Consider the following 24,139-nt stretch of genomic DNA (forward strand, 5'->3'; position numbering starts at 1 on the left):
AGCAGCTGGAGAGAGGTGGTCAGGGAGCAGATGGCTACAGAGAGGGGGGAGCACGTGGCAAGCTGGAGGTTGGAGCAGGAGCAGGGAATTGCATGGAAGGAGATAAAGACCTGAGATTGGGAAGAGAGAAAGCTTTGAGGAGCAGGTCGGGGGGAAGGCAGGAAGCGAGGGCAGGCTGGAGCAGAGCAGAAATGCAGCCAGGCTGGGGGAGAGGGCACGGAGCTGGAGCGTGGTTGAGGTGCAGATGGTGAGGAGATAGAGGAGATCTCAGAGTTGATGGGGGCAACAGCTTGTTCTGCTGTTAAACAGCGCTGTGGCCAAGTCCTGCAGCTCAGCCCAGCTCAGTTTCCACAGTCAGTGCTGTTAAATGTCTCAGATTAAATCTCCAGAGCTGTTTCTAGATAGCAGAGAACGAGGCTGCCATGAAACTGTTATCGTTGCCTCTCAAATATTTTGCCATCCATGAGTAATTGTACCGAGCACACTCCCCCTGAGGATCTCAGAGGGCCACGCTGATTCACCTGGGAATGTTGTGTGCATGGAAAACTGCAGGCTGGGTTAGGGCAAAGGCTCGTTCAGCTGAGGAAAGCAAGTCCATGGGAGAGTTGGATTTGCACTCCTGCCTGCACAGCCTCTCCCAGCAGCTTTCCAACTTTTTGCAGGAGATGTGAACTGCTGAGAAACACGATGTGTTGGAGCTTGATCAGATCACAGGGCACGGGCTCTGCTTTCTGGGGAACGTTATACTGGAAAAAACAGCGGGAGGAGCCCCCGAGGGCTTGTGTTGGTGGGATGTGAACAATTTAAGGCTGTTTATCACAAACTCGGTTGGACTGGAAGAGAATGACTTGGGGAATGTATTGCAAAGGGAAGGGGTTTCTTGGGGTTGCCTTTGCAGCTAAAGAGCTTCGTGGAATCCCTTAAAGCATTCATATCTGTGGAGAGCACAACCTTTCCTCTGTGATGTTCTTGATGAATTTGGCAGGTGTGATGGAGGGGGGGGGATGTTTATCATCAAAGGGGAATGAGTGAGGGCCTGTGCGGTACCTTCAGGCTGAAACCTGTCTGATTTTTCCCCCTGTGCCTGCCAATCTCTTTTGGAATCAAGGAGACGCCTCTTGAGCACAACCCCACGGCACCCTCTGTTCCTTCAGATATCCCGTAATTACCCAGTGCCACACGGGTTCCTGAAGATCCCAGGCTAACAGCCCTGGCCACCTGTTTGCTGGCCTTTCCCACAGTTAGTCCAGGCTTTACCTGCGGTGCCTTAGTCCTGGATTTCCCTGGAGATCTGTGATGGCCTCCAGCTCACCCCTGCTGGAATCTCCCTTGCACTCAGGGAGATTTCCCCCACCCTTTGCTGCTTGGCCAGGTATCTCCCGGGGAGAAACACTTCTATTATCCTTCAGATACCATTAAATGTTGTAAAATCTGATTTCATCCTTCCACTGCTGCGTTCCCAGTGACCCCCTTCCTCCTCCTCTCCTTGCTCTGAGCTGAGCCAGCCCCATGGCTTTGCTTCCATGTGTTCTAAGTTCTGGAAAATCTCCCATCAGTGCTCACTGTCATCAATACTGAGATGTTTTTCTGTTTGTTTCCTTGTAGGCAATGAACAGAATGGGCTGGACTTTAACAGGCAGGTAAGACTCTCCCTGGGTTACCAGGTATTCTCCTGCTTTCTTGGCTGACTGTTTTTTAATTGCTCATCATGCCGAGGCCCAGGCAGCTCCTGCTGAGAGATAAAAACTGTTAGGGCAGAAGCTGCCATCAAACAGACCACAGAACTTCTTCCCAATTCCCCTTGTGGGATAGAATGACAGATCACACCTCTGGTTTCCCTCTTCCTATTTCGTAGAAGTTCAGCTAATTACAGAGTTTCTTTAAATGACCACTTGCTTGAGGGTTTTGCTGGCCTTTTAATTTTTGTTTTTCTATTATCACTTAGAAACAAAAGGCACCTCAGTTAGAGTGGCAGATGTGCAAATCCCTCCCCAGAGCCCCGTGCCCTGTGACACTGGGAGTGCTGTGGTGTGAGAGGCTAAAGGTACAGGGCTGACTCACAGGAGTATCAGCAAGGACTAAAAAGATGAGGTGGTTTGAGGTCTTGGAGTGTGTAGGTCAAGACCAGGCCTGCCTACCCCAGATTCCTCTTTGCAAGGCAGTGGGGAAAGGGACAGCAGATAAAAGCAGTGCTGCTCGTGGGGCAAGTGAGCCCCAGTTGCCAGTGAGCACAGGAGGGACTGTTTGCTGTGTTCACTGTTCTCCTGCTTTGTGCAGCTAAAAACAACCCCTGAGTTGGTTTTTTTTTTGCTAAAAACAACGCGCTGAATGCCTGGAGATTTTCATTTGTGACCTAAGAAATTGCTGGGTGTCACCTCAGAAGGTGACAGCCCTCTGGAGGGTGTGAGGGTGGGGAGGCTCTGGCACAGGTTGCCCAGAGAAGCTGTGGCTGCCCCATCCCTGGAAGTGTCCAAGGCCAGGTTGGACGGGACTTGGAGCAACCTGGGCTAGTGGAAGGTGTCCCTGCCCATGGCAGGAGGGTGGAACAATCCGGTGTTTAAGGTTCCTTCCAGCCCAAACCATTCTGGGATCCCATGAAAACGCTCTCCGAGTCAGAGCTGAGGGCTCCTGTGGCCACCAGGGCTGGGCTCAGAACCTGTAAAGCAAAAGAGGAAAAAGAGGAAAAAGAGCCAACCCCCTGAGCTGCTGCAGGACTCTGGGGGTTGGATGGGGAGCTGGAGCCAGGGAAGCAACAGGGGCTGTAACTCCACGGAGAGCCACGAGCGCTCGCAGCAGATATTGGCAGCACAGCAACCTCCCTGCTCCCAGCTCTGCATTCCCTGAGCTCAAGGCTTACATCCCTTTCCAAAGGCTCCCTGCTTGCAGCAGGGGGACAGCTGGGCCTTCTCAGTGTGCCTTTTTTTTTTTGCCCTGCAAGCTTTGCCCCGGTGGCTCTTGCCTGACACATGTCAGGGAGCTGCTGTTTGTTTGTTTGGCTTGGCTGCTCCGGCTTTGGGTGGGTCGTAACTTCCCATCAAAGGTGTCTTAACACGCTCAGCCATCTTCCAGGTTTTTGGAATACCCAGCTGAAAACAAAAAAGCCTTGTGTCTCCAGCTCTGTGGATTGCAGAGCCCAGAGCACAGGCTTTCCACGAGCCAGGAGAAGAATCCAATCTGCTCGTAAGCAGCGATAAAAGAAAATTCCCTCCAGATAGAAATAAGCACGAGATCGTTCCACGGTGCAAACTTTTCCTATGGCAACACCACAAAGATGTTGGAGCTGGAAGCTGGGGTTAATCAAGGAGACTCGATTGACTGTGGTGGAGCATCAGAAGTGATCTGACCCACTGTTTTTAGGGTCCTGCTCCTCTGCATGTCACTGAACGATGCTGATGAAGTCTGGGGGGGGGGAGAAGCCAGGCTTGCTGTCAGTAGAAACATCTTCCTCCTAAAAAGAAATTGTGGTTCTGTTTGCCAAAATTTGTTTTGTCACGTATCTCAAAAGAAATTTGAGGGTTTTTTGCAGCATTCACTTCCCGCTGCTGTTTTATTTTTGTTTTTTCTTACAAACAAAGGGGCGACACAAAACCTCATTCATTTGTGCCAGCACGTCCCTGTAAGTGAGCAGCAAACCTGATGGGGATTTCACAAGGTTTAAAAAGCAAAAGGCTGTGAACAAGCTCATTTTATTGTTTCATTTCAGTTTTAATCTGGTCCAACGCCCCAGAACAGTGCCTGCCCACGGGGCTTTGCAGTGATGTCAGGGATGGGGATGTAACAGTCCATGAGTGGACACAGGGCCTGTGCAAGTGGCTCTTTGTCTCCCTCTCTTGGCTCTCTCAAGGCCATGTGTAGGCTTATTTAAAATTATTATTACTATTTAAAATAATAATAATTATTTTGAATTATTGTTATTTAAAATAATAATAATAATAATAGTAATTATTATTATTTTAAATTATTATCTTAAATGAGCATGAGCCCGAATGCACATGAGTTCCACACTCACATTTTGGGTTGACCTCAGCTGTTGGTGAATTCACCCTCAATTCAGCAAATAGATTTCAAATGACGAGAAAAAAGGAAGAGAGGGAGAGATGGAAATATCAAAGTGTTTTCATGTAAAATCAGGTGCTGAGCTCTTTCATTAGGGGTGGAGGTTGGTGGGTTTTTTAATTTGGTTTGGGGTTTGAGGTTGGCTTTGGGTGGCTTTTTTTTTTTTTTCTTTTTCGTTAGCTTGCAATTCAAGTTTTCAACCCGAAGCCAGAGAAGGATGGTTTGAAACCCAACTCCAACCTGACTGCAGGAGCTGCTGAGCTGCCTTTGACTTTATTTGGAGTGCTGGGCGCTAATCACTTTGAAGATCATAAATCTCACATCATTTAAGCCTCTCCCCCAGTCTTTGTAGATGGCCTACATTTCAGGTCTGCTTCCCTCCCATGTTGTGCTCCAGGCGGGAAGAGAAGGGTGGAGTGACCTGGTTAGACCCCTTCCTTGCCTACCAATTCCCTGCCGTGGCTGCTCTCACCCTGCAAACGGGGAGGAGGGAAACTCTCTGCGGAGTTTGAGGTTTTCTTGCAGTTTGTGGGTCAGCCCTGTGCTTTATGAGAAAGCTCCTTCTGATCCCTCAACCTATTTGGCAAACGTTTCTTTTCCCACCCCCTCCTCTCCACTCTTCAAACTCTCCTCCCACCTGGATGCAACAGTAATTTGTATGTGAATGAGAGGGAAAAGGGTGTGTATGGAAAAAAGAGCATCTTCTGCCTTGCCTATCTGGTTTGGCTTTTCAGCCAGGGAGTCTAATGCTGCTTGTTTCCTGTTTATATCAAGGGAAATGCAAAGAGACAGTAATAAACTTTCACCTTCGCTGCTGGCAGCGTGGAGAGGGACATCTGCCTGCTGATGGTTTGGGATCCTGGCCAGAGCCTGGCAGGGACTGAACTGGGTAACTTTGCGAGCAGGGCTTGAGTTTTGCCAGGGAAAGGCATCGTGTGGGACCAGGAGAAGGGCTGGAAGTGTTGGAATGGGAGCTTTCCCCCGGCTGGAATGTGGTGATCCTCCCCAGGTGCTGCTGTGGTCTCACCAGGCTTGGTTTGGTTTAATTCCCGGTCTCCTCAGCGTTCAGCCTTTAGGAAATGCTGGATGGTTTGTTTTTGTAGCTGGCTCTGAAGAGAGCTGTTCTGGAGAGCCAGGTGTCTGGAGCTAATCCCTGGGATAATGCTGCCTTCTGGAATACACACAGGGAGCTGGGGCTCATGGGTTTGGGAGATGCCAGGGCTTGTGTGCCTGGTGGGAGTGTTGTAGCCCAGCACGCAGGGCTGAGCATTGATCTGCAGCTGGAGGAGGAAAAGGCCCAGCTGCTGAATCCCTGACGGCTTTTCCATCAGGGAAGTGATGTGCAGGACCACGCTGGTCCTGGCAGTGGCACAGTCTGGGTGCCAGGGAGGGAATGCAGGCTCAGATCTCTCGAAGCCCTTCCTGCTCTCAAGCACTGAGCTGTTTTCAGTGCTGGGGGAGAGAACATGTCCCTTTGGAAACAAAGCTGAAAGGTTTTGTGTGAGCTGTGCTGGCAGGGCTGAGCAGGATCTGCATGTGCTCCATATCCAAATATGCCATGCACTTTCATTCCAGCAAAAGGCTGACCCTTGCAAGACAGGCTGTCATTTGTTTATCAAACCTGTCATTACCATTAATCAGATCGATGTGAAGGTGCTCCTGCTGTGAGACCTGACAATATTTGAGACAGACAAGCAGGCACTGATGTCCTTGAGCAGGGCTCAGCACAGCTTCAATTTTGCTGTTGGTTCTTTACTCCTATTCTTTGTTTTCTCTGGTTTACACCGATCAGGGAATGTAATAAGGATAAATATCTCTTTCTAACAGGCTTCCTAGAAAGCCTTCTCAACTGGGTCTGTTGAAGAATTCCCCTCTTCTAAAACCAGTGTGTTACTGCCCTACTCTCTGCAAGAGGGTTCCCCTCCCTCAGGACCTCCTTGTCTAACTCTTCTCCCTGCTCTGACAGTCACTGATCAAGGAAACTTCAACTTATTAATTTATGTGGGATTTTCAACAGTTGCTTTGAGGTAACAGGGTGGGTTATCTCAGGTCTTCACAGCTGATGTCCTGTAGACACATGATGTGAGAAATTAAAGTGGGCCAACTGCATCTGAGATCTGGAATCACTGCTGGCTCGTTTTTCAGTGCCATTAATAACACTCTGACCTTGTTTGGTGCTTTCCACCCACACGTCTGAAGGCACTTTGCTAATGGATTTGAGCATCCCGGTGCCTCTGGAAGGTGGGGAGGTGTTAAGCCCTGTCCTACAGACACAGACTGGCTTTTCCCAAAGATGCTGAGCACTGTGATTGCAGTTGAAATCAGGGGATGCTTTATGGGACAGTTGCCTGTGGACATTGGGGTGTATTGAAATCCAGGGACCTGCTCCGTGGCAGAGCTGGGATATGGACTCTGATTCTCTGATTCATAGTCTTGTGCTCAACCACAGACAAGTTCTTCCTCCCCTCCATCCTTTTGAAGGTGGAAAGAAGGGCCTACCTTGCTGGGTAGTTTGTTATTAATATCTGGGATGCAAAACTCCCTGCAGATTTAATTTCGCTCCACCAGGGCTTCCCTCCCCCCGGGGATCTCTCTCACAGCTCTTCATTCCCACCTCCCCCTAATCTCATGTGCTCCCTGGATGTCATTTCTGTTCCTGCTTGGCTCTTCCCCGTGGGGAGTTCAGGTTTCAGTCTGCCCTCCAGATTTCCATCCCAGTCCTGCTTTGCCCTCCTCTCAAGGGGAGGTTCACATCCTGCTTCCTTCTCCCCTCTGGGGCTCAATTCAGATTTCACTCTCTCTTCTCTGCATTGCCCTGGGGGATCAGCCTAAGTCTTGCATCTGCTTTTCATCTCTTGAGCCTTCACTGGCTGGAAATCAGCCTGGCTGTCCCATCTGCCTTGACTGACACTGGATCTGAGCTGAGCACTGCCTTGACCTTTCCCTTTTGAAGTTTCCCTGCTCTGTCCTAGGAACAGACTGATTGCATAAATTTGTTTGTGTGCTGGTTCCTCATTGAAATGCAGCCCTTTGGGAAAGCATCAGAGAAAGCCCTGGCTGGAGGGAAAGTCCTCTGTGTCTATATATGGCCCTGCTTTGCTTAGGACAGATATGCAGAGGAACCCCTTCTTCAAGCTGGTTTTGTTCTGGCGCTTTGCAGAGGCCCTCAGATGAGATTGCTGGGAATGAACTCCCAAAACAGGCCAGCGAGTCCCTGGGCAAGCTTATGAGGGAAAGGGGGGGTGAGATTAAGAGCAAGGATTTGGTTCTTTTAATTTCTTTTTCCCAAGAGGTGGATTGAAACCACTGGACTAATTTTAGGCCAGCCAATAACAGCTGACAAGAACACAGATTAGGCTGGATTGTATCTGCTCCTTAGGATCCAGCTGCAGTCCGTTCCCAAACTCCTCCTTTCCTGCTTCTAAAGAGCAACTTGCATTTATAAGGTAATCCCTACACCTGTTGCCTTGGTCCACTGGCAAAATATCCTGTACAGCTCTTTCAAAGCTGTCTTGGAGATGAGGGAGAGGCGGATCTTCTCTTTGTGCTCATTCCCTGCTCCAGGTGGGCTCCAGCCACCCTTTGGGAAGTGTTTTCTAGGCTCACAGGGGACAAGCCCTAGTTTCATGGACCTGTCTAAAGGGTCATAACACTTGTTTCCACAATAGAAACTCAGCCCAGGGCGTGTGGTTGTCACTGCCCAGCCACTGCTGAGGTTGCCCAGCACCTTTTTTGGGTGGTGAGTCGCACGAGCTGCTGTGCAGGGCCGTGACTCTGCTGCAGTCCTGGGCAGCGAGGAGAGGACTTTGAGTTCTTGAAGGCCTTTCATCTGGTGAGCTCCAAGAACTCAATCCCAGCCCTGCACCACCCAGCCAGGGTGGGGCCCTGCACCCGTTCTGCAGGAGGGCAAGTCATAGCACACAGAGGTGAAGACGATGGCTTCCAAGCAAGGCTTCTCATTTTGGGAGCCTGACATCAGAGTGCACCTTTCTCCCTTCCCAGAGGTGCTGATCTGCTCCTGTGAAACCAGGGGGCTGACCCGAGGGGTTCAGAGTCAGATGGTGGGTTTACCCAGCAAGGAACCCTCCTGCCCTGCTTCCCCAACACATGGAGGTTGCCCAGAACCTCCAAGTTGGAGCAGAGAACTGGCTCTGAGCTTCCTCTCCCCCTCGGTCACCAGACTTCATCCCCTCCACCCAAAGCTGATCTTTCTCACTCTCCCTTTCTTGTTTAATTATATTACTTAGTGTATTTAATGCAATCCCTCTAGCTGCTCTTCTCGTGTCCCAGTTCCCTGGGGCACAGCAGCTGGTGCCAAAACTACCATGAACCAATGGAAGAGACATGTGGGGCTGGGCTGGGGCCAGCCCCGGTCACGGGAGCCGTCTGATTCCAAGTTAATTCCTTACAAACATGGGATGGGGTGGGAAGTGCCTTACTGCCAGGGGCTACCTGGCTGGACACCTCTCTGCTCTTCTCCTGGGTGACTAATCCAGGGAAATCTGTGCTGCACAGCAGTGCCAGGTATTTGGATTTGTCACTGCTTGGTAGCCAGAAGGCACAGAGAGTCCAGAACAAGCACAGTTCCCTCCCCTTATACAAGAGATCTGTGGAAGGAGGGAATTTTTCATGCAGGGAATCTGGAGAACTGTTAAGGGTCAGATTCTGGCCATAGGAAAACCAGGATAAGGCAACTTCGCTGCTGACTTCACCAGGGACATGATGAGGCTCCAGGGAACCTGTGTGAGCATGCAGGAGGGCATGGGAGAATCCATGGAGCCTGGTGAAATCACATTGATAAGGAAAGGGGCAGGGATGCAGCCCAGGGTGGGAGCAGAGCAGATAAGCACGAAGGTGTAGGCAGAGGTGGAGTTCTGGAGAGCTCTGGGAGTTGGGCAAGTGGAAGTGGGAGAGATGCAGGGAGCAGTGCTGCAACTGCATGGGAAGGTTGGGGCAGGAGGGCAGGGATGAGGGATGAGGGTGGCTGGGGAGGTGAGCCCTGGAATGGAGGCAGGAGAGAAATCACAGCCTTAATGGTGGTAAAATCGTTTTCCCTGCTTTGACTGGAGGTTCTCACCGCTCTGACCAAAAAAAAATGGCACCTTCCTCTCCTTGTTTTTAAAATACTTCCAATTTGGCAAGTCCACAGGCCTTGGCAGGGAAGGTACCACGTGCCTGGGTACCAACAGCAGGAGTGAAGATGCTCTAAGTGGTTGCTTTTCAGTAATTTTTTACCAGTTCTGTGCTCCCTGAGCACAGGTCACCTTGTGAAATCACTCCCCAGTCTCGAAGCTCTCCAGGGGCTGTGGGGAGCAGCCCTTGGTCAGGATGCTCCCACCTGAGTTTGGCTGTTCCAGGGCAGGTGCTCTTCCCACCTCCGGTTTTGGTTCTCCTCTCCCTCCCCCAGCACCTGTTTTTGAAGCCTGGTGTGCCACATGTGATCCTTTGAGGTTTATCCTTCAGCGCAGAGGGGTGACTTCTCTCTCTTCCCTGTTTATTTAAAAGCAAAAATCCCAGGGAAATGCTGCATCAGCCCGTGAATGCAAAGCTGCGTGTGCTTCTGTTTATTTTCCTTTGTGAACCACGTAAACTCTGAAAGTTTTGATTTCCCACCCCCACTTTTACACCAGCACAGCTATTAACAGCCAGAGCTGAAGCTCAGAGGACAAACCATATCAAATCAGGCCTCAGTTAATAAACTCCAAGGCCTGGTGTAGCTGTGCTGCAGGTGTGTTGAGGTTAGGGATTATATATTAGTTTTTCAGTGTGCTGTCATGGCTGAGTTGTAGGACGCAGCCTGTTAGGAATTCGGCATGGGATTAACTCCCTTCCTGTCGTGCTGACAGCTTCCAAAAATCCCCAGCCTTCAGTGTGATATAAATGTTAAAGGTGAATATCGTGGCATCGCCGTAAAGATCCTCTGCCTCCTCCCTTCCCGGGTGTCTGTTAAGCCCTATGTGCAGGATAGTACATGTGGAAATAGTAATTGCAAGCCCATTATTATTATTATTGCCATAATTTATTATTAGTGTGTTTTTTATTTTATGGTGCCCACGTGTGCAGGTTAATTCTCTGCAGTGCACTTACGCCATCGGAAGGTGGGAAGGCTCAGCGAGCTGCAACAGCCTCACAGCCAGCCCTGAGACCTGTTTCCAGCCTAAAACTCCCTCCCTTGGCTTCAGGCGAGTGGTTTTGGGGCAGCTCCAGGCAGTGCTGATGTGTTGAAGGGCGTTTTTGGGGTGACTCAGCCCCGGAAGAGCTGTGCTGTTGCTTTTCAGCAAGGGGCAGGTGGTTCAGACCCTCTGTGTGCACCTGATCCTCTTCCCTCTGCACCATCCCTTCCCTCTGGAGGGAGGGATGTGAGTAACCCAAGCTCTTAAGCAGCTGTGAGTTGCTGACTGCGAGATAAGCCAGATACAGAGGCAGATAAATGTGTTTCAAAGAGGTTACTGCCTAAACAGAAACATCACAACAAATAGGGTTGTCTCCAATCTCGCACTCAGGGCAGAGGTTCCCGACTAAGAACTGCTGCTGGAGGAGCTCAGCTGGCATGGCTGTGAGGGCCTCACTCTGCCAGGGCATGGACACCCCTGAGCTGGATTTTGGGAGAGCACTGGAGGCTCTGGGGGCTGGGTCAGTGGCTCCCACCGTGGCGAGGAGGGCGATGGGGCCGTGCCCGTGTTACAGCAAAGCTCATCCTCACGAAAAGGAGGTGCTGCATTTTGGGGCTGCACTCGGCTTCTTAGGGAGAAGTTCTTTACAGAAGTGGTCAGACATTGGAATTTAAGTGGTCAGACATTGGAATTTAAGTGATCAGACATTGGAATTTAAGTGATCAGACACTGGAATGGGCTGCCCAGGGAGGTGCTGGAGTCACTGTCCCTGGAGGTGTTTAAGAAGACACTGGATGTGGCATCAGTGCCATGGTCTGGGTGACAAGGTGGTGCTGGGTCCAAGGTTGGACTGGATGGTCTCAGGGGTCTTTTCCAACTTGGTTGGTTCTGTGATTCTGTGCTTTTGGAGCCTGATAGATGAGGAAACCCAGCTGAGATTACCAGTGAGCCTAAACTGGGTTTATACAGAGAGTCCTGCCCACCCAGTGGGATCTGACCACCAGTCCACCAACTCAAATGTGGGCCAGTCTTTGTGAAGGTTATCACCTTCCCGTGGTGCCATCAGACCTTCTGAGGTGAATCTTTCCAACTTCCTGCCTTTTTACTGCTCTGCAATATGTCTGCAGGATGTTTTCACGAGCCCAACGTTTGCCAGAAGTTCACAGATCAGTTACAAAACAGATGTACTTTTCTTTCTTTTCTTTTTTTTTTTTTTTCCTCTCCCCTTCTTCCTACTGGTAAGGAAGAGTTTGTGCAGTAATTGCAGGCAGGTTGGGAGATGTTTTCTTCATAATTCTCCTTCTTATGAAATGTTTATGAAACACCTTCCACAAATCGGTTACGCAAGAAAGCTCAGGAGCTTTGATCATTTTCCATCACCCTCAATATGTTTCTTAGTTTGTTTTGCTTTTTGTTTTTGTGTTTAGGCCAGAGATAGGTAAGAAACCATCCATCCTTGCCCAGGCCCAGCAGATGTTCAAGCCAACTATGGAAGGGACCCTCTCTACCCTGTCACCCTTGCTGTGTTTTTCTCTGGGATCGCTCGGGGACAGCTGACCCTGTTTTAGGGCTGTGCAAACATCCCCTTGAGATTTGCAAGTGTGATTCCTTTCCTAGCCCTGTGCTCCCGTGCCACCACCTGCCGTTACCTGCTCCAGAAAAGCTGGAAGCTGCTCCCAGCCCTGCCTGGGGGCTCCCCTCCAGCTCCAAAGGGAGGATGAAGGTGCCTATAAATTCACAGCCAAGAGCCCAGGCCCCTTTCCTCACCTCCTGGCAGGGTGTGTTTGCAGGGCATTGCTTGGTCCTGTTCATTTGCCATGGAATCATGGAATGGTTTGCATTAGAAGGGGCCTTAAGGATCATCTCTCTCCAATCTCCCATCCACAGGCAGGGAACCTTCCTCTAAACCAGCTTGCTTTCCTTACATACTGTTATTTCCCCAAGTAAAATTCAATGGGAACAAACTCAAACTTGCTCTCAATGACTTCTTGTTCCCCATTTCCCATCTGTCATGATGGTCATGTCAGACCTGAGCAATCCCAGTGGGATTTAGTCCCAGTTTTAACCAAACCAATGTTGCTCACTTGCAACATTTCACAGTCCTCATCAAATATCTACATGAGGCGATTCTGTGATAATTTCAACCTCTTTTTTTTTCCAGTTCCTTAACGAAAACTCTTCCCATATTTGCAGACGTTTTCTCCAAATACGAGGCACACGCACTGGGAAAGGAGGAGGCAACTCCTCCCCTCGTTTTATTAATTTGAAATTCACATTATTTTATAAGGGAGTCTCATGATATTGAGCGGCCTCGCCCACAATGTGTGTGGTTTTTTGGGGTTTTTGGGGTTGGGTTTTTTTGGTGATATTGCCGGTTTAGCCAGGGAAAGAAACGAAGGTGCAGGATTTGCATAAAACCATCCCAAAAGTTTTGGATATGCCCCCAACTCCTGCTGGCGAACAATTAGCCAGCTGCAGGCCTGGTGGGGAGAGGAAGAGGAGGGAGAGGTAAATTTGAGCCTGAACCCGATGGAAATAGGTGCAAGGGGGGGGGAGAAGGATTTGTCAAGAACCCGCAGGTTCCCGCCCACTGCGCAGGAGGGAGCCAGAGAATTCCAGGGACGGGGGAAGGAGCAGTGGGAGATGTTGTTGTTTTTAAATCGGGAACCGGTCCTTTGCCAAACCCACCTCCCGTTCCCATCTTGTGCGATGCCGGGGTGCAGCTACACACCCCTTTCTCCCTGGAACGAGGCCAGATCGTCCCGCTTGGCAGCTGGAAAAATTGATTTCAGTTTGGAAATGGCTCGTGCTCCTTCAACACTCCGCTCCCATCGGGATCGGAACTCAGGCGGGACCCGGCGCCTCGTTCTCTAAGACCTGGAAGACTTTATTTTTTTGAGGGACTGGTTGGTTTTGGGTTTTTTTTTGGAGGACTGTGTGGCACGAGGCACACACGTGAACAGCAAGTGAAATTATTGATTTTTTTTATTATTATTATTTATATTTTTTCCTTTTTTTTTGGGTTTTTTTTTTGGGGTTTTTTTGGGGCTTCTTTTTAATGCGCCCTCAGAAAGGAAAAACATCCCTAAATCCGCTTTGCCTGCAATGACCGGATGGCTCAGGGTGTGCTCTCCTGAACCTTTTGTGTATCCTTCACTGATTTAGACACTATCACTCGATAGTGATCAAGAAGAAGATCTTTCCATCCTTTTTTTTTTTCTTCCCCGCCAGGCTAAGAGGGATGATCATGCCAACCTGAAAGGTAGGAAAGAGCTGGAATTCTCAGCATGTCTGCCCCTTGTTGCAAGGAGCTGGGCTGATTGCAAAACTAGTTTCGGCAGTGGCCAGAGCTGTAATGAGAGGGGGTGTTGTAATCATCTTCCCTTCCAAAATGCAGAGGTGAATGTTGCACCTCCCTGCTCTGGAGTCTCTTGTGATCCCATTTTCCTCTCCTGTGGAGGTCGGTCAGAGGTTGGACTTGATGGTCTTGGAGGTCTTTTCCAGCCTAAGCGATTCTGTGTCTTTGTTTGCTGTAGTCAAACGTCCCCCGAGCCAAAAGAGTCTCTTGGGATGTTGTTTTTAAGGCTGAAATTCTTGTCCCCCTCTGCTGGTGGGAGGTTGTACGGCCTGAAGGCCCCATCAGTTGGACAAAACCCCCTCTGAGGTGACCCTCCCCATCTCTGGGGGGATGTGGGGCTTGGGAGTGATTTGGTGGGAGATGGAGAGGGTTAATCCCACCAGTCAATGAGAGTCTGCAGTGCTGAGCCCACGGACAGGGGTCTCGAGACCTTTCTGGTGTCCTCCTGGTTTTCCCAGTTTGTGGCAACTGGAGGTTCTTGAATAGGACTCATGGTCTGAGCTTTGTTCCTGGAGTCTTCATGCTTGGGAGAAACTTGAGCTGAAGTTTCCTTGAGTCTTTCCTTAGGTAAAGAGTGTTCTAAGAGTTCTATAGGACTTCTCTGCCTGCTGTGCACAGACACTCCTCGCACAGCTTTCAGGAATGAACCTAAAAGCCTCTAAAATCTGCCCTCCCTCCTGTCCCAGTCAGCGTTACCAAAGGATTTCAGCAAGTACAAAGTGATGTAACAGATTATTATTATTATTTTTTAACAGATTTGTATTTTTAAATGCAGTTGCAATGCTAGAAATTAACTTGGAGACTAAGGAATAAGCCAGAAACAAGGATTTGCTGCTGGTCCTTGGGCAAATTCATCTCTTAAGAATGTCGACACAGAAATTAGGATTATTTTTTTTTCCCTTGTAGACAAGAACCTTTCCTGAACATTCAGGCAGCTCAAAATGATCACTGGACAAAGGGCTGACTCCTGTGAAGTTTTCCATTTCTTTTTCCACAGCTTGTTGTAACTAAGGAAGCAGATTTTTATTTTTTTTCCCTTAAAACTCCTTGGGTTTTTTTTTTTTTTGGTAGAAGCGAAGCAAATGCATTTGGTGCCCAGAGTGCTGCATTTTCAAGACTGGAAGATTACTCTGCTTTTTTGAGATCTTTCACTCTGTGACCTTTCCTTTCCCATCCCCTTGTGCCATTCCCTGCTCCCTGCAGAACAAAAGGAGAGGTTCTCCACGGCCAGCCCTGCCAGGGGGGTGTGAGTTGTGATCTGTGAAGGGGAATGGCTTCTTGTCTTCATTATAACTCCACAAAATGCCTTAAACCTTGCACTTGGCTGCTTCCTAAAGCTTTCAATGGATGTGTTTTAATTGAGCAAAGTGCCCTTGGCTCGGCAGAGCAGGAGGACTCTGTCCATGGGATGGAGAGCAGAGGTGGGGAATGACCCTGCCATGGAAGCAGCCAGTCCTGACCCTTAAATTTCCCCGAAAGGAGCCTCTTTTAGACCCCTTCCAGCCTAATTCTGCCATGGCTTTGCTCTTTTTTCCAGATTAAAACCGAAGACCTCAGCGACTCCCTGCAATCTGCCATCCCCCCTAGGTCAGGGCACCTCGTGCAGGGCTCATCAATGATGCCTGGAAGCCAACTTGGAGGGGTGAGTGACTGGGCTGCTCCAGGGATCCACGAGACCTTTGCCAAAGCCCTTTGGATGCTGACACTTTCCCTTTGGATGCTGACACTTTCCCTTCGGATGCTGACACTTTCCCTTTGGATGCTGACACTTCCCCTTTGGATCCGTGTTGCTAAAATTCAGCTCCCTCCTCCTCAGCCTTCCTTCTCTGCAGGTGGATTCTAAAGCAGACTGGACACATCCTTGGATGGGATTTCCTCTGAGGGTTTGCTGAGTAGGCAAACCACACCATGGTCAGGAAATCCCTTGGATTGGAAATAATTGGAGGCTGAGACAACACCAAGGGGAAGTGTCAGATGTGTTTGCTCTGCTCTTCCTCATTCATGAGTGTCTGGTTAATGCGATTGTTGCAGATAGCATTCTAGGCTAGATTAACTCTTAATCTCAACCAGTAGCCTTGAATGTGTTGCCTCAAATTGATTTACACCACAGAAGAAATTAATTCCTCCAGAGGAATTTTTTTTTCCTAAGGTAAAAAATTGGAGTTTAGCACTTCACTCTTGTTAAATTCTAGGAGGAGTTGGGTGCCAGAAGGCCACACAGATGCTCAGTAATCTCTTCCCTCATTCTTTCACGGGGTATTCAGATCCATTATACACTTTAGGGACTCTTCAATTCCCCCCAAATTTCAAAACAGTGCTGTGGAAAGCAGGCTCCGGGTGTTGGTGAGATGGGACAGTCTGCTGCAATTTGCTGTGTAATTTTAGGAAGTTCACTCCCTGAAAATGCATTATCTGGAAGAAGCTGAAATCCAGGAGGTTTCACTGCTCCTTCTAACAACCAGGGCTTGATTACCTCGAAAATGTCATTTCCAAGAATGAATTTTTTTGGGGGTAAAAAGCAGACAGTTCTCCATGGGGGTGTCTGTGTGTGTGTGCACAGAATTCCTCTTGTACAGCTGAAACCTTCAGGTCCTGCAGCACCTCTGGATCTGTGGCTCTCAAATTACCCAAATCCAGTGTGTTGGCAGTTCAGTGAAGGGTGTGAAGGGGGTCAAGGAGAGGAGATGTTTCCCCAGTTTTACTGTTCCCTTTGCTTTTTTCCCCTAGGATATGAGCTCCCTCCACACCCTGCAGCAGCTGGTGTTGCTTCCTGGACACATGCAGTCAGTTCCCCAATTTCTTCTGTCCCAGTCTCAGGCAGGACAACAAGGTAAGAGCCATAAAAGCCCAAATGGGCATCGTTATGAGCAGATAAATATCCAGGCAAAACCTCTCTTCCCAGGGGGTGTTGCTTTTAACCAGCCCGTTGGGTTTTCCCAGCCTGTTCCCCTGTTGGTACCCGATGCTTCCCACCCATCCCGGGCTGTTCCCACGCCGGGGATGATCCCAGATCCATGTGGAAGGGTCCAGGCCTGGAGATGCTCCTGGCATCGCTGGCACCTGAGCCTTGTGCGCTCCAAGAGTGCCACCTTGGGGCCAGGCTGAATTCCCACCGGGAATTCAGGACAGCGGCCGGTTTCCAGCAGCGCAGCGAGGAGCTGCTCCCTGGGGAGCAATCCCAGCCTGCCTGGGCTCCCTCCCGCTCTTCAGTTCTCCCAGAAAACCCAGCAGAGGTTGAGCTGATCTCGGGAAGGACCTTGGAGGGAGGGTAAATCCCGGGAAGGAGCTTCAGGGCAGGAGGACGAGCAGGTTCTGACCCAGCCAGGAGCAACCTGGGGAGGAGAGTGAGAGCTCTGGAGCTGCCGTGGGGCAGGAGAGATCCAACTGCTGCTGGAACACAGCTCCGGGAAAGGACTGAGGGCTGGACACTGGAGAAAGTCCCTGTGGTCCTGGTTTTACCCCTGATATTTTTTTATGGCATTTCTCCAGGGATGCAGACAGGCCAGGGAGGATTTTTTCTGCTGCTTGTGGACAGACAGATGTGGGCTTTGATCCATCACCCCACAGATACAAAGTGATTTAGGTGCTTGGCTTGTATTTTTGATTTAGTCCAGCGCAGAGCTCGCTCTGTCTGAACCAAAATTCAGAATGAAACCCTTAAATCTCTGCAGCTCCAATCCCCTGGTGCATAGCCTGGGTGTAGGCAAATGGGAGTTTTATTTCTTATTGGCAGCACATAAACTCTTCTCTCTGCCAAGTGACGCTGAGTGATGTATAAAGGAACTATTTGATGTGTATTTACTAATAATCTTGAATATAGTTTGTTTGAAATAGGGTCAGGACAATCTGTTGCTTGCTGGCTGCTTTTATTTGGGTATAATAAATATATTATACTTCAAAGCAGAACTTGCTGCCTTTTATAGATTAGAATTTCTTCTGTTCAGTGACTTTTTTGGCAGCTTTAGCCCCCCACAGATGGCCACTTGTTTGGCTGTGACCCCTTCCAGTTCCAGATTTGCTCAAGATTGGATTTTTCTGGCCAAGAGCTGGATTTTTGTGCAGGAGCACTTGCATTTGCATAAGTGATTGCCAGGTTTTAATGATCCTTTGCTGTGTCCATGCACAGCCACTGGGGAGTGAAAGGGAACAGCTTGGTTTTGTGGAATTAGTTCTTTGGTACAGACACAGGGGGAGTTTTCTTCCTGCTGAAGAGATGCACAAAATATTCCTGAAGTTGTCCCTGGAGCCATCAGGGGAACACCCTCAGTGTTTCCTGAGTTCTGACTGATGGACACCTCAATCTATGGATTTTATGGTCAAAGGGGCCTGTGGGCTCAGCCTTTCCAAGGATTTCAGTGCAGGTTTTCTGTTTTAAAGCCTGTTTTAAGCCAGAGAAATTCCCAGCTCTGTTTCCTTGTGCCCTGATGTGATTCCCTGTGCTCTGAAGGTGGGAATGAGCAGCCAGGGAGATGCTGAGAATCCTGTCAGTCAAAATATTGCTGCTGAAGTCTTCATCTTGTGCAAACAGCCTCAATCTCCTCAGCTGTCAGACCGGTGATTCCTGAATCCAGCCCATCATTTTCATTTGAGCTCCAGCTCAGCTTTCACCGAGGTGTTCAATCATGATTTTAAAGACTCCAAATGACAGAGCATCTGCCATGTCCCTAGGCAAGCCATTCCTGTGATTAATTACCTGCTCTGTTAAAAATGTGCACCTCATTACCAGCCTGGATTTGAAATTCAAAGTTGTTCCAGCGCTAGGGAAGGCTCATTGAAACCCCAACCTAAATAAATAAAGGGGACAGTGCACATCAGAGCTAAATCAAACAAGAAAAGGCAGAAAAAGGGAAAGGGGGAGAGATTGATCCTGGAGATTATCTGTTTTCCTGTTTATTAACAGAAGTCCATAAATTTCTCTGGATTTCCCTGTAATTGTCAGTTAAAATCAATTAAATATATTGACTGTTTCAAGAGAGGTGATAAATCCTCACTACATTCCATAGGTTTCACTCACAATGGACTTGATCCAAACTAAATTTCTAGGGAACTACACAACTTAGTCCTGTAGGACATTCCCTGTAAGAGATATGGGCTTGTACTTGGCAGTTTGTCAGCTAAACAATTACACAGGCTCCATAAATACAGGGTTTTGTTGGGTTTATAGATTTCCCTTCCTTTTTCCCTTTCATCATTTTCGTGCCAGTTCATATATTCCGAAAGAAATTCAATTTATATGAAATACAGTAGGGTAGAAAAGAAAGGGTCAGAGGGCTTCAAAATGACACTTGAAAATGAAATGTGTAATAGAAAGCAGAGTGGGAGGGCTCATGAGATTAACTGTAGGATCAGGGTTTTTTTTTTAACAAGATCAAGTGGCTGAAAGTTGGGAGTCAGAAGAGCTTATGTTGGAAATAAGATGTACATTTTTCTAACAGCTACAATGATTAAGCACTGGGAGAGATCCCTGTGAAGGATGGAGTGACTTCTCTGCTGCTTGGCACCTAAAATCAAAGTCAGAGGTCTATAAAAAGCTCTGGTTCAGCCTTAGGGTAATGAGCTCCACGCAGGGATCAGTAGATGAGATATTTTACTTATATAATTATTGTAATAATCCCTTTCAGGCTAAAGAGCCACGAGAAGAACCTTTTCTTTCTCCTAATCCAGCTCAGAGCCAGACACTTTGGGAATGGCTGAAATTCCTGTATTTTGAGCAAGAACTAACTAATGGAGCTGAACACCCAGAGCTCCACGAGCCTTTCCCGGGCAGGGATGTTCAGCTGATGGAGGAGCTGCTCTGACCAGATGTGTTTCTTTTTCCCTCCTCAGCTTTGCAGCCAAACCTCCTCTCCTTCCCTCAGCAGCAGGGCAGCCTCCTCCTCTCCCAGCCAGGACCCAGCCTGGCATCACAGGTAACCCCCCACCCACAGGGGAAAATTGGGGGTTTTCCTGTCGTTGTGCCTCTGAACATCCCTTTTTTGGGGGGTTGTTTTTGCAGGCTGTGGGTCGTTCTGGGCTCCCTGGCTCATCAGTTGAACCCCACCTGGATGTCCCCCAGCATTTGCAAGTGGCAAAGCACCTGACTCCCTCGGGGGCATCAGAGGAGCCAAGTGACCTGGAGGAGCTGGAGAAGTTTGCCAAGACCTTCAAACAGAGGCGGATCAAGCTGGGGTTCACACAGGTGAACCCTCACGGGTGGGGTGGCTGCTGGTGGGGACAGGTTGGGCTGGAGGGGGTGGTGGAAGGGTTAGACACAGTTTGGCTCATTTTGCAGCGTCCCCTTCCAAGCACACCAAGAGACAAACCCTTCCTAAAACTTCATTACCTCGTGATCTGCACCTCCTCCAGCAGATGGGGTGTGGGGCAGATCCCTGTGGGAAAATGAAGCCGCTTTCTCGGGAAAGGCGGGTCACGGAAACAAGGCTGAGCCCGGAGGTGGTGAGACAGCAGGGACCTGAGAGGGGCTTTCCCGAGCTCATGGTGTGATTTTGGTCTTCCCTGGCAGGGGGACGTTGGACTGGCCATGGGGAAGCTCTACGGCAACGACTTCAGCCAGACCACCATCTCCCGCTTCGAGGCCCTCAACCTCAGCTTCAAGAACATGTGCAAGCTCAAACCCTTGCTGGAGAAGTGGCTGAGTGATGCAGGTGGGTGACATGAGGTGCAGAAATGCCACCAGGGCGAGAGGATCCATCCAGGGACCTCCAGGGAAAGGTTCATCCGTTCGATCCCTCCCTGCGTAAACTGGGAAGAACGGGAAGGAACTCGAGGTTCTCAGTGATCAGCCCATGAGCTGTGATTAGAAAAGGAAGATATCACTGACAGGGGAATCCCCAGTGGCATCAGGATTGGGTTGGTGTCCTCTGCAGACTGATCTTGACTAATTTATCCAAGTGGTTTAGCCAACACCTTTAACTGTGTGAAATTAAACCACTGGAAAATCCCCACCAGAGCAGGCTGGACAAAGGAAAAGCAGCGTGTGGATTAAAATATTAGCACTCCTCTTTCTTCCCTGATTTGGACAAGCTCATTGATGGACTTGGGGACCTTGGAGCAATTTTAATCCTCATCAGAGGAAGGATCTACCCTGTAGGAAAACTTTATGTGTTTTAGGAAGTGTCCCAGTGCACAGAAAGGATCTAGGGATGAAAATAACTCATCATCTTATTGAATATCTCTTTTTTCCTCTCCCTTTCTCCCCAGAATCTGCTCCTTTGGATTCTTCCATGAGCACCCCCAATTCCTACCCCTCAGTGAACGAGATGTTTGGGAGGAAAAGGAAGAAGAGAACCAGCATCGAGACCAACATTCGCTCCACGCTGGAGAAGAGATTCCAAGATGTGAGGGCAAAATCTTCCCACGTGTTGTGAACTCTCTCTGAGTTCGGTGTTTTCTAGGTTGTGGTAGCACCGAATCCTCTTTAAAAAAAAAAAAAAGACATCTCTTTTGGTTTGTTTTGAAAGCAGGTTAGAAAATGCTTGAAGGGGTTTACAGGGAAAGTGTTAAAACTAAAGAAATTCCCCATTATCTCCTTGGTAAAAGTTGTTTTAAGGGAATTAAAATTTTATCACCATGTTTTCCCCATTGTCCCCCACTGAGCCAAAGCTGATCTCCTGCACCCACCTCTTCTCTTTTTGAGTTGCAGGTTTGTGTCACAGGAGCTCGGTGGCCACGATGCCCCATTAGGCAGCTGTTGTAAGACCACAGTTGCTCCAAATATTGCTGCTGAAACCATCCAGAAGTGGAGCCTTCTGCTTTTTCAGCATCAAAAATTTAAAGGAAAAATCACTACAGGAAGCAAACAGAGCTTTAATCAGCAGGGCTAAATTGTGCACTGAAAATTTCTCATCAAAACTGTTTCTGATCAGCCCTTGTGGTTTGGTTTTGTTTTGTTTTTTGGCTTCTCCCTCATATCAAAATTTGCTCAGCCACCCTCAGATCATTTTGGCACCACATTTTCAGCTGGTGGAAGGCGTCCTTTGAAATGGGAACAGTGCCTTGGCACCTCTGAGCCGGGGTTTTTTTTGACCCTCAAGTCTCCAACTCGGATCAAACCCCCACAGAGCTAAAACTGCTGTCAAAATGCACCAGGAAATAAATGAGTTGCTATTATTTCCCTTTGTAAACGAGGGATGGAAGAGGAAAGGGAAGCAGTGGCTTTTCTGAGGTGGTACAGGCGGGTGCACAACCTGAGAGGTGGCTGACAAGACCACCAGGCTTCAGGTGCCCCCCAGCAATGGTTTAGGGGCTGTTTAAAGAGTGAGGGGCTTTGTGCAGTAGCAGGGACAGGTGACTCATCCCACACTGATTCCTTGAGACTTGCTGTGGAACCTGGTTCACAGAACATGATCTCTCACTCAAATATTTACCCTTTGTCTCAGGAGCAGGTTTTGTCCCCTCCCCACTTCGCAGCCAACCCCACCCTTGTCCTGCCAGCCCCAGACGCTGATGCTCTAAGGTGCAGCTCTCTGGGGCTTGCTTTAACCTCCTGCCTCTCTCAGCAGAACCCCAAGCCCAGTTCAGAGGAGATATCCTTGATAGCAGAGCAGCTCTCCATGGAAAAGGAGGTGGTTCGGGTCTGGTTCTGCAACCGGCGCCAGAAGGAAAAGCGGATCAGCTGCCCGATGCCATCCCCCATCAAATCACCCATCTACAACTCCAGACTGGTGAGACACTGGGGAGTGAGGAGTTCTGTGGGCCATCCCAGACAAGGAGGGGAAAAGGGTGTGGGGAGGCAGAAGGGTTTGCAGGAAAAGGACATTTCCTTGTACACGCCCCTTGTATTCCCTGATCCCACAGTCCGGTGGGAAGCTGCACCTGCAGCAGTGTCCTGGGCTAGCCATGGATTGGGGATGTAATCAACATCCCAACTCCAGTGGAATCTCAGTCGGAACATTTATTTTTTATTCTGTTGTTGAAAACAGTAGAAAGAAAATGAGAGTTTCCCAGGAGGAACAGTTTACTTTAATTGTAGGATCATTTATTTAAATAGGAATGCTGTCCCAAAGCTTCCCCCTTGAGACCAGTAGGGAAAACCTTTCCAAAGTTAATGGAGGAGTTTGGGAATTACATCCACTCCTATCAATTTAGTTGTTAACTCTGAAGCATAATGGTAACTGTTTATACATCAGTCTGTTGTTTTACATCTGTGCAGGAACACAGAATACACTTAATTAGTGCTGATTGTCCTTCTCTCGTGTTGTACATTCACATCCTGGCAAGTGTATTTTCACTGCCAGGGAGGACGGGGAAAAGATGAGGAAAATGTTGTGAGAGCTGTTGAAAGTGTGTCCTTGTGATCCACTGTCAGTGGGTAACGAGCTGCTGTTGCATCTCTGCTGGTTAATTTAGTGGTTGCTTGGTTGCTTTGACATTTAAAAGTGGCAGGAACCTCCCTACAGCGACGTGAGTGCTGTGAGTGGGAGGGAGAGTCTGTATTCACCAGCGACACTTTTTATCTTGAAATCTTCTGGGCTTTGGAATTATCCCTCGGAAGGCAGGAAAACATCCCAGGGAGTTTGGCCACTTGTTGCACAACACGTTTGGTCTGAGCTCACACGCACAAAGCGCTGCTTGCAAGCCCTGGATTCTCAAAGCTGCAGCTTGGGTGGATAATTTCTGTGTTGTACAGAACATCAGCCACCCTGAGCTGCCTCCAGTATCAAACTGGACAACAAATGCCCCAGGCCTGCTTGGATTGCAGCTCCCAAATTCCTGTCGCCTGAGAATTCCCACCCATCCACAGCTCCCTCAAGGACGTGGGATTATTTGTGCCCTGGACCAGAGGGAGCTGGGAAGTTTCAGAACATCCAAAGGGCAGCGGCTCCTGCAACGGGATCTTGGGGCTTCCAGAAAATTTGGCTTGCTTTGGATCATTTCAGGCTTTTCCATGAGTTTAGATGGATGTAGAGGGTGCCAGCAAAGTGTAAAACTAATTCTGGTTTCTTTCCGTGGCCCTGGGTATGGGAATGGTGCTTCTACACTGGAATGGGAATAGAAATATCCGTGATATGGGTGATAAGTGTGCCTGGGAGCCAGCACACCCCGAAGGGAATGTGAAAGGAGTGGCATTATGGGATTTATACACTCAGTGCCAAATGCTGTTTGCTTCTGTCTCTCCCCAGGTCTCTACCTCAGGGTCCTTGGGGCCCCTCTCTGTCAATCCAGTGCACAGCACCATGCCTGGGACTGGTAAGCCTTGGGAATCCTGCCCCACTCTGCCTTCCTTCCCTCCTCCCTCTGCCCTTGCTCCCTGACTGCTTGATTTCGGGGTCACATTTGCAGGATACTCTTCATAAGACCCTTGGGTTTGGCCCGGGAAAGTGTCCCCAGATAACTGGTGTGCCCGGGACAAGAACAACCGAGTCTTTCTCTTGGCTGGGATAAAGACATTCCCAGGATAATCCTGGGCAAATTTTAGTGGGGTGTTTAGGTCTGGGAGCCAGACACACACATGAGCCAAGCAAGGGGAGTGCCTGGGGGTGGGTCAGAGTGTCAGATCTCCTTTGAGAGGTGAGAAATAGGAATAGGAGTAGAAATAGGAATAAGAGTAGGAATAGGAATAGAAATAGGAATAGGAATAGAAATAGGAATAGGAATAGAAGTAGGAATAGGA

General features: G+C 49.0%; 1 protein-coding gene and 1 long non-coding RNA gene across 2 annotated transcripts in view; one reads left to right on the forward strand and one right to left on the reverse strand.

Annotated features, from left to right (window-relative positions):
• POU2F3 (POU class 2 homeobox 3) overlaps positions 1-24,139 on the forward strand; it is a 41,160-nt gene that overhangs the window by 14,472 nt on the left and 2,549 nt on the right. The window contains exons 4-12 of the mRNA XM_027699329.1: positions 1,606-1,640; positions 15,065-15,169; positions 16,255-16,357; positions 19,354-19,436; positions 19,523-19,705; positions 20,030-20,171; positions 20,728-20,864; positions 22,029-22,190; positions 23,649-23,715. Coding sequence (XP_027555130.1) covers positions 1,606-1,640; positions 15,065-15,169; positions 16,255-16,357; positions 19,354-19,436; positions 19,523-19,705; positions 20,030-20,171; positions 20,728-20,864; positions 22,029-22,190; positions 23,649-23,715 — 1,017 coding nt within the window. The remainder of the gene's footprint in view (positions 1-1,605; positions 1,641-15,064; positions 15,170-16,254; positions 16,358-19,353; positions 19,437-19,522; positions 19,706-20,029; positions 20,172-20,727; positions 20,865-22,028; positions 22,191-23,648; positions 23,716-24,139) is intronic.
• Positions 1,292-23,505, reverse strand: LOC113975384. Its single transcript, XR_003536815.1, has 3 exons — positions 23,159-23,505; positions 1,355-1,363; positions 1,292-1,301 (listed from the first exon to the last, which is right to left on the reverse strand). It is a non-coding gene; the product is annotated as an uncharacterized LOC113975384 (long non-coding RNA).

The sequence above is a fragment of the Neopelma chrysocephalum genome, unplaced genomic scaffold, assembly GCF_003984885.1.
Source record: "Neopelma chrysocephalum unplaced genomic scaffold, ASM398488v2 Primary Assembly neopelma1_138, whole genome shotgun sequence".
Classification (NCBI taxonomy): domain Eukaryota; kingdom Metazoa; phylum Chordata; class Aves; order Passeriformes; family Pipridae; genus Neopelma; species Neopelma chrysocephalum.